At 39.8% G+C, this 9,452-nt stretch overlaps 1 protein-coding gene across 4 annotated transcripts in view; it reads right to left on the bottom strand.

Moving 5' to 3' along the window:
• Positions 1-110: 110 nt before the first annotated feature.
• The window catches only part of adgrd2 (adhesion G protein-coupled receptor D2), a 53,450-nt gene continuing 44,108 nt past the window's right edge, over positions 111-9,452 (bottom strand). For all 4 annotated transcript variants that reach the window (XM_055011664.1, XM_055011665.1, XM_055011666.1 and 1 more), the window contains 3 exons: positions 8,257-8,315; positions 7,800-7,830; positions 111-2,756 (listed from right to left, as the gene is read on the bottom strand). In XM_055011664.1, coding sequence (XP_054867639.1) covers positions 2,749-2,756; positions 7,800-7,830; positions 8,257-8,315 — 98 coding nt within the window. In that variant the 3' untranslated portion in view covers positions 111-2,748. The remainder of the gene's footprint in view (positions 2,757-7,799; positions 7,831-8,256; positions 8,316-9,452) is intronic.

The raw sequence follows: 9,452 nt of genomic DNA, 5'->3' as shown, positions 1-9,452 counted from the left end.
AAACATTCAATATTCGCAATCATTAAACGTTGTCTTAAGTCCTTGCCGGAATGCCTCTAAAATACACAGCAGTCTTACTGTGAGATTTATAATTTTCCCAAAGTTTAACATGTCTTTAACATGCCTTTATTCTCATTTTTTAATGTTTTACATAGTGGTTACCGTTTATGACACAACAAAAGTCTTCAGAGGGAAACTGATTTGTTCCCCAAATGTCCAACTACACACATGGCTAAACATATAGCATGCAGATCATGTTGAAAATTACAGCTCACACAAGACACACATTTTAGATCATAGCAGACCTTTGGAATGCAGACACTAACATTAAAGATAACATGATTGTTACTTTAGGATTTACATCAGCTGCTGCAACAAGACTCCTGGAAGGTCAGGACATCTAACCAGAGTAACACTGAACGGCAGCGTGTCCACAGAGACTCACAAAGACAGCGATGTCAAAATGGCTGCCACCTATAACCAGTGTCTCCAAAAACATGATGCAACCAGATCATACAGACAGGTATTAAACAGAAAGCAACAGGACATGCGCCTTAAATCTACAGAGTAAGTGCAACTGCCTGCCTGTTCAGCTGTGAAAATAAAGTCTTCTTTAGAGCAGTGATCGCACTTTCTGGCACACCACCATTAAACTCAATGATCCATGCTGAAACTGTGCCCCAACTATAACACAACAAGTAACGTGTTCTTGTTTTTCAAGCTAAGTCTGAGTTAATACTGAATTGTGGAGCTTTTTTTTTTTAACTACACAGGAGGAGAGAATGAGAACAAAGTCTAAAAAAGCAGCAGTCACAGATCTGTGCTCATAGGATCATATTCATGCACACTACATTTTTGAGAATTTTACAGGAATCAAGCGTAGGACTCAACAGATTGCATCTGATATGCAGCATTTTCACTATTTCTGGGTATTAAAATGTTTTTTGAAACCAATTTTGGACAAAATTATTAATAAATGTTCATTCAGAAGTGTGCAGTTTTGCTCAGATATAGTCTCATTTCTCTATCTGTACTCACCACTGTGTAGTCTTGAGCAATGTGTCTCCCACAGCTCTACCTATCACCACAACTGACAGTTAGTGTCCAACAGTTCTCTTGTAATTAAACATGTAAAACATAAACACAGACATTTAAACACAGTTTTGTATAGGAGTTTGTGTTATTCTAAACACTGACAGCAAGATTTTGATTTTCACTGCAAATGTGCATCAGTACTAAATATCACTGACTGGTCTCCTTGGTTACTAATAATTCTTAACGACCCTGTGCAGTGTCTAAATGTTGTTGGTATTGACAGTCAGACAATATTGTTGTTGCTGTGTGGATGTAAAAGTAATAACAGTGAATATTGAATGGTCGGACAACATCCAAATCAGGCAAAAAAAGAAACAAGTTGAAGGGTTAGTTAGTTCATCAACACACATAACACAGCACACGCAATAGCTTGGTGTCATTAATTGTAGAGATGTGCTGCTGAGAAGTTTGCCTCAAGCGCTGTATGAATTACACTACCGTTCAAAAGTTTGGGGTCACCCACACAATTTCATGTTTTCCATGAAAACTCCCACTTTTATTCATGTGCTAACATAACTGCACAAGGGTTTTCTAATCATCAATGAGCCTTTCAACACCATTAGCTAACACAATGTAGCATTAGAACACAGGAGTGATGGTTGCTGGAAATGTTCCTCTGTACCTCTATGGAGATATTCCATTAAAAATCAGCCGTTTCCAGCTACAATAGTCATTTACCACATTAACGATGTCTACACTGGATTTATCATTCATTTAATGTTAGACCCCACACTCGTGAACGGTAGTGTACATTAACTGAAATGTATACATAATATTGTTCAATTGCAGCAACAGCATCCTGTCATTCCAGATATAGTGTCCTGACTGTGCAGGATAATTTACAAAAACTGTAGATGTACTTCTGCAGACGGACCCAGATGTTGCTTCTAAACAGATTGTTACTGTTTTTAAAATACCATTTCCAGATGACAGAGGCATCAAAAAAGAAACAAAAGACATCAGTGGTCCTCAGGTGTGATATGGGATTTAGGTGAAGTGACCCTTTAAGGTTGCTGTGACACACACGTCTTCCAGAGGTACGGATATAACCTCCCCTGACACGTTTAGAGATATATGAAATACTCTGCTTTAATAATTATTTGTCTCTGATATGATTTTCCCATACAAAAACATTCACATCACATCTACGCTTCCATCCATCTATGAAGATGAAATTATTTGTAATGTCAACAGTTTAGCTACTGGATACACGACGTCTGAGTGTTTGTGTCGCTCAGGCTTCACATTTCCACACCGGCTCTGTCTGTTGGACCTGTACAGGCTCCAAATCATTTCTGATGTCACAAATCCTGCTTGAACTTTCAGCAGAACAATCAGAAAGCGCTCATCTAGTAAACAAACATCATCCTGCACAGTGAAACCAAAAGAGAATTGTGAGTGAATTGGGACTTAAACCTCTTCGCTGATGTAAAAATACACAACACATGTGAGACACTACATGGTCGGGGTGGTTGTGATCTGATCTGTGGAAATGACAGTGACAGTGTGGCAGAAGGTGGAGCTCCAGCTTTCCTTCATACTCCATTTCTTCCATGCTCTGTGTGCAGTGTGTGTGGCTCCAGTCGTCTCTGCTTTCAGAGGGGTGATGATGTGTTTGTCGTAATTGCGTACAGGTTCCACTCCATTTGTAGTTCAACAACCTGTGGTGAAATAAAGTAGAAGGCATTAGCTTCGGCTCCCGGCTCCGACTGACGTTCGGCGTTTTTCGCGTCACGGGAGTGCAAGTGTGTTTGTGTACAAAAGAGAACAGAAGAAGGGCGGAGAATGAAAGGCAGAGTGAGAGAGAGCAGGTGTTGGAGTGGTTAATGGCTGACAGTGTGAATAGCCGGCGTTGTCCTTCCCTGATTAGGGGAATGAACTTGTGTTTTTGTCTCGGCGGTCAACAATGAACACCTAGCAGCACTCGAACACCGTCCATGAGGCGTTCCTCGCAGACGCCTCAACATTTAATGAACCTATTACAAACTTCCTTCTCCACACTGCTGGGCAATTTAGAGCCATTGACAGTGACTTAACCCTCGGGAAATATGGGGACCATCTGCTGTGTCCGTCTGCACATTCTCTTCAACAAAAGACGCCGGGCCAGTTTTCACATCGGCCTAATGCTGTGCACTGTGCAGGTAAATGGAGACAGTTGGAGAAAAATCAAACCCCTTTTGCTCTTTCTCCTCAGATCCGCTTTTTGTGTCACATGTGAATCCTTAAATTGACTGTGTTTAGAATGTGTGTGCTGACCCATGGGGAGAAGCTCATCCTCAAGTCATTAGTAGATGATGTTGTCTAAATCAATACTCACAGGCTTTCAGAAAGACAGAAATCTTACCACTACTCTGTTTACTTTATCAGTGGAAATTAGAAATAAAAGAAATAGCATTCCATATTAAAACAGCCTTATAGAACACTTGGACTAATAAACATAATACGAACAAAAGGTGACTGAAATATATTGCGCGAGTCACTTCATTCAGTCAACTCAAACGTCAAATGAGGAATTTCAAAGAGCATTAATGCAAATGTTTATTTTAATTTTGTCCTCAAGGCTGTTTTAAATACTCCATATATAAAGTGGTTTGAAGGCAGATACAGAGAACACAGGTAGAGCTCAACACATGGCGGTTCAGAGGCCACAGGTGGAATGTTGGGTTTTCTGAGTGAACAATCATCTTCAGAGACATGTAGGTGATGCCGTTGACCAAACTGGTCTTACATAGTGCGAATGAAAGCTGCCATTCATGCCGTCTGAGCTTTGTTAGAGCTGAGCAGGGAGAGATCAGCAGTGTTCTGTGAATCTGTCAGAAACCTGCAGCAGCATGGAGTTTTGCAGCATACAGCCGAGGCTTCAGGATTCACATGGCAGCATGTAGCTCTGTGGTAACACGTTAGGTTCCTCTCTTTCAGTCCAGTGTGTTTGGTAATAACCCCCTAGCAAGTGAAAAAGGAGTCAGATTCTATGATAAAATCTGTGGTTGGCCTTTTTTGTCTACACACCATAAATAACCAGGGATGAAGCCAAAGAGCGGCCAGTTAAGGGCGACATAAAACAGCTCATCACTCAGTCAGATATAAACAGAAATATCAAACAAAAATATCCCTCTAAGTCCCAGAAACTAAGATTTTGAGGTGCTAATGAATGGATCTCTGATTTCATATGAAGGCAGAAGTGGTCTTGTTCTTTTTTTCAGTACGGCATCTCTTTCATAATCATGTCCAAAAAGGAGAGAATACTTCTTTCCACCTTGAAATAAACTTTTGTAGGGGGGGTAATCCAGGGTTCTGATTACTCTGCCAAGGAATGTGACGGTGTTATGTGACGATCAGCGATGGTTTGTCTGTCTGTCTGTCTGTCTGTCTGTCTGTTAGCAACATTATGCAAAAAGGGGCTAATGCATTTGGATGAAATTTTCAGGGAAGGTCAGAAATGACACAAGGACCTATTGATTAGATTCTGGCAGTGATGCGGCTTATAGTCTGGATCCACGGATTTGTTAAAGAATTCTGTATCATTGTGAGATAGCGGAACAGCATCACTGCTACCATGACAACAAGTGAACACTACATCAGCTGCCTGCTGGTGATCACATGATTGTGATCCTACTGCAAATCCACCGCTGTGGACTTACGAGGACTTATCCATTGGAAATGAAACAAGGAACAATTGCTTAAATTGTGGGGGTGTTTCTGAGTCCCATTAATTCCCGCTGCCCGCTACATATTTAGGTAACTGGATTCAGTATCTGTACATAACGTACACATGCATAACACACGCCTGTGCTCAGCGCAAGGTCATTTTGTTTGTGGGTGAATCTATATTAAATGGACACATTCTATGTTGCCATGATTTCTGATCATCAGTGACTAATAAATAAATGCTGCATTTCAAAAAGAAAAATGCTGCATTTCTATAAAAAAAAAATGCTGCACTTCTGACGATGCCATATGAGGGAATGAACAGCCTTGGTGGAGTACTGCGCTCTCTGAGTGCTTTTCTTGTTTAAATGAGTCCTCATGTTGCACATTTAAAAAGGAAGAGATCCAAAGGAAATAGTGCCTAGTGCGATTTGTCATGCTGGAAAAAAAACAAGACATCAATTTGTGTGAGTAATGGTCTCAGCCTCATCACCTGCTCAGTCAGTGAAACATCACCAAAACTAGTCTGTTAGTTTTTAATTTTTTTTTGCCTTTCTAAAACCTCCTTCAGACATAAAGAATGTGGTTTACACTACATTTGCCGTTGGTTTTAGTAGCACATTGCTGTGGGGGACTAGAGGAGAACAAAACAAAGCAGGTGGAGTTAAAACTTCTGCATTAGAAATATGCTGGTGTCTGCTCTTAACAAGCTGAACCAAGCTCAAACAATCTGGCCCACAAGCTAACATTAAATCAAACAGTTTAATTTGGAATGCTTTCTGGAGGACAATATAAAAAGAACAAGGTTGACACAGGTGATTAAAAAATGGTGCCCTGGATATTGTATCAAGAGCAGTTGCAGAAGATGGAAAAGAAGTAACCATGATAGGAGAAGAATAATCCATTTACATCTTTAAGTCCAAAAATAGCTTTTTTAATTGGTGTTCCATCCATGACAGGAAACCTCCCTGATGGGGACACTGTGGATCTCCACAAAGCACAGAGGAGGCTGGACCACCACAGAGGAACTATTTCAGTTGTACAGCCTGTTAAAAGTTTTTTTTTTTTTTTTTTTTAAAAATACAAAAAAAAAAAATGAAGATTTTATTCACTCCCCAGCTCAGGGCAATGCAAAAACCAGGGCAGACAATGCTTGTTGTCAACACACTGGAGTAATCTTCATGCTTCATGCACTTTGATGGCATCTCCAAACCAAGCGAGTTGCTGGCGCCGCTCCAGTGCGATGAAATAGCACTGATCAGCCACTCCACAGGAAGGTCCCTGCAGCATCTAACAATGCTCTTACACAGCGTTCATTTGCTAAATCCTTGAGTATGATGAGCTCAACAATCAGCAGCTGTGTCATTTGCTTTAAAAGAGCCTAAACCATCTCTAACTTGTGAACTTGTAGTACTTGTGTCGATATCATTTCAAACAATTTAATAAATGGGGTGAATCACAGTGAGGTGTTTTATCCATCTCACCGTCATTACGATCTCCACAAGAGGCCTCTGCTTGTACAAGGAGTGCTTCTAAATGCACAAAATAATACTGGTGAATGAACTTCTCTGTCTCTGTCAACCGGCCTTTGACTTGGGTACAGGGCACTTGAGCTGACTGTAACATTTAGGCGACTGCTTGGTCTCAAATAGATTTTCAATTAACATGCCTTTTTTTTCAGCACGTCTAAAGGTGTGTATGTGTGTGTGTGTGTGTGTGCGTGTGTGTTGTGTGTGTAGCAGAGCACTGCTGCTGCTATTTACTGTGCTGTTCCATCATCACTGTTTACTTCAGACCAAAACAACTGCTGGGCTACAGTTTTTTCAAACCACTTTGCTATTAACCTCCTGCAACACTGTCTCTGCTTTTTGAATGGAAATCTTTATTACTACATTCTATTCTATTCAGTTCAATTGTATTATTTTTATTTTGTGATGATCGCCGTTGGTTTGTCTGTCTGTCTGTCTGTTACCAACATTACTCAAAAACGGACTAACAAATTTGGATGAAATTTTAAAGGAAGGTCAGAAATGACACAAGAACCAAGTGATTACATTTTGACAGTGATGCGACTTCTAGTCTGGATCCACGGATTTGTTAAAGATTTCTGTATCATTGCGAGATAGCGGCACGGCGTCACTGTAAACATGACTACAAGTGATCACTACATCAGCTGTCTGCATCAATTCTCCCGCCACCCGCTACATATTTCAGTCATGTGATTCGGTATCCGTACATAACGTACACATGCATAACACACGTCTGTGCTCACCACAATGTAATTATGTAATTGCCTTTGGATTCCCTTTGAGCAAGCAGTTGCATATGGTGGGAAGGAGGAAAAAAAACACAAAATGTTCTTATCTCTTGTCTTAATTTCCTCTCAGTAGAGTACATAGCTCCTATTTATGCTTGGTGCATATAGTTTCTAGTTCTTTGTAGTGTTTCCACATGTTTAAAGCAGTAATCCTATGTAGTATTGAGCTTTGGAAATAATTATTAGACCATCTATTGTTTTCGTTAAAAAGTCCAAAGAGCAGGACAGCCACATTGAGAGTTTTGGATTTTACCATAGTGGTTAAATAGATCCAGTATCCTTTAAAATACATAATAAACGTCCTGTAATAATTTACAAGCAAAACATTGTGTCAAACAATATGATCTATATCTATAAAAAATGTCTCAATTCACATTAGATAGTCAAAAACATCTATTGATTTACCATTATTTTGTACATAAGATATATATGTAAAAGGACAGTGACCTTGGGGCCTGACAAAGAGCAACACAGTGTCACAGCTGCTGCCAGTCACCTGGAATTAGCAAAACACCTGTCCAGAAGAAAACGTAGCATGGCTCCACTAAGAACACACAGTGGTGGTCACAGTGGTTTAATAATGACTTCCAATGCTGCGTGTATGAGCAGTATTCTGTTTTTAGAGATATCTGTTGCTGTACTTGTGATGCTGAGAATTTTTTTTTGTGTGTGTGTGTGTGTAGGAACTAATACAAACTTCCAAATGACTTAAGAGCGGCATTTTATTCCAGCTTTGTACCTGAAGGCTTGAACCCAGTCAGCTGCACCACCTGTTAAAATCAAAAGCAAACACAACATATTCAAGGTGAGTCAGTATTACAATACAGAAAAGCATTTTTCCTGCACAGAAAACCTTTTGGTGCCCTCCACGGAGGTTTTAACACTCCCCAAAGGAAAGTGACCGGTGCCAAAATAAGAATAGAGACTGAAAAGAAAAATTGTTTCCCCAATTGTGTTCACTGGGGTTTCATTTGTTTTAGCATAACTGACATTTTTGTTTAGCAAATGGTCAGAAATAACCGGAAAATATGTTGATTTCTGTCAAATAATGTAACAAAGACTCACTGTCTTTGCTGTATGCAGAATGATCATGCTTAGCGTTGAGAAGAGTCACTCAATGATTCATTCTGAGCAGGAAAAAGCCTGTGTAACATTTTACATTATGTAGTAGAACATATACAGTATGCATTACTTACTTGGTTTCCTGATGCTGGTTTCAAAGAGAAACTCACAAAACTCTCCTTTCTGAAACTCTCTGAAAGAACAAAAAAGAAATTTGGTTTCATTTAAAGCTTGCGTTCGTCAAACAAGTCACACAAACAGAGTGTAATATAAAGGTAGATTCATGAAACACAATAAGAGAAGTGGAAATGGAAATAATCTGAACAACAGAAGAGCATCATGAACATTTTCAGTATGTATTCTTTTGGTTCTTTCTGTTTCTCTTCTGTTTGTTTTGTTTGTCCTTCTATTTCTAAACAATGGTTAATTGAATCACAGCCTTCTGGTCAGGACACGTTGCTGTTAATGTTATGTCAGGTGAAGCAATGGGGCATCTTCAGTCTAAGTGCAGTGAAGGTGTGGGACAATACAACATGATATGGAGCATCAAGCTGAGATTTTTGGTTTACCACTGATCTTTCCTGTAGCACCCCTGTCAAGTCTAATTATTCAAGGCATTATTAATTTATTTCTTCTTTTGATAGGGACAGTGCACATTAATGAACGTCTATTTAGACAGCAATAGACGAAGTATTCTGGATCATAGCAACAATGCAAACTGACATCCGCAGCCCCTAGGCAGGTAAAAAAACATAACAGTGAAACATACAGTGAGACATAGAACAACAGGTCACAATAAAGGACACTGCAAAAAATACACAAAGAAGTTAAAGGTCAGTGGTCACTACTGGTTCACTTTTAGTCACTGTTTAAGGTGAGTTTTGAAGGTTGCTAATGTGGGACACTGCCTTATGGAGAGTGGAAGACTGTTTCAGATCTTACTGGCCTTCACAGAAGGAGCATTTTGTCCAAAGGCTGTTTTTCTGTGTGGGACTTCACAGTGCCCTCTAGAGGAGGCCCTGGTCCTCAGACCACTGTGAGCCCTTCTTTTAAGAAAGTCACACATGGGGGGGGTCCATGGAACACCTTGTGGATCAAACAAGCAAACTTAAAATTTGTAATACTCTCAAAGCTCAGTAAGTTGTACTTCTCTAAGACTTCACAAACATGATATGACATTGGTTTTCTATCAAAGACCTTTAGCAATTTGTTACTCTGCCAAGGAACGGTGGAGTTATGTGACGATCGGCGTACGTTTGTCTGTGAATCTGTCTGTCTGTTTGAAACATTATTCAAAAACGGACTAAACGGATTTGGATGAAATTTTCAG

Source organism: Amphiprion ocellaris, chromosome 6 (genome assembly GCF_022539595.1).
Source record: "Amphiprion ocellaris isolate individual 3 ecotype Okinawa chromosome 6, ASM2253959v1, whole genome shotgun sequence".
Lineage (NCBI taxonomy): Eukaryota > Metazoa > Chordata > Actinopteri > Pomacentridae > Amphiprion > Amphiprion ocellaris.
The sequence above is the reverse complement of the archived record's forward strand: the minus strand, read 5'-3'. Positions and strand labels throughout refer to the sequence as shown.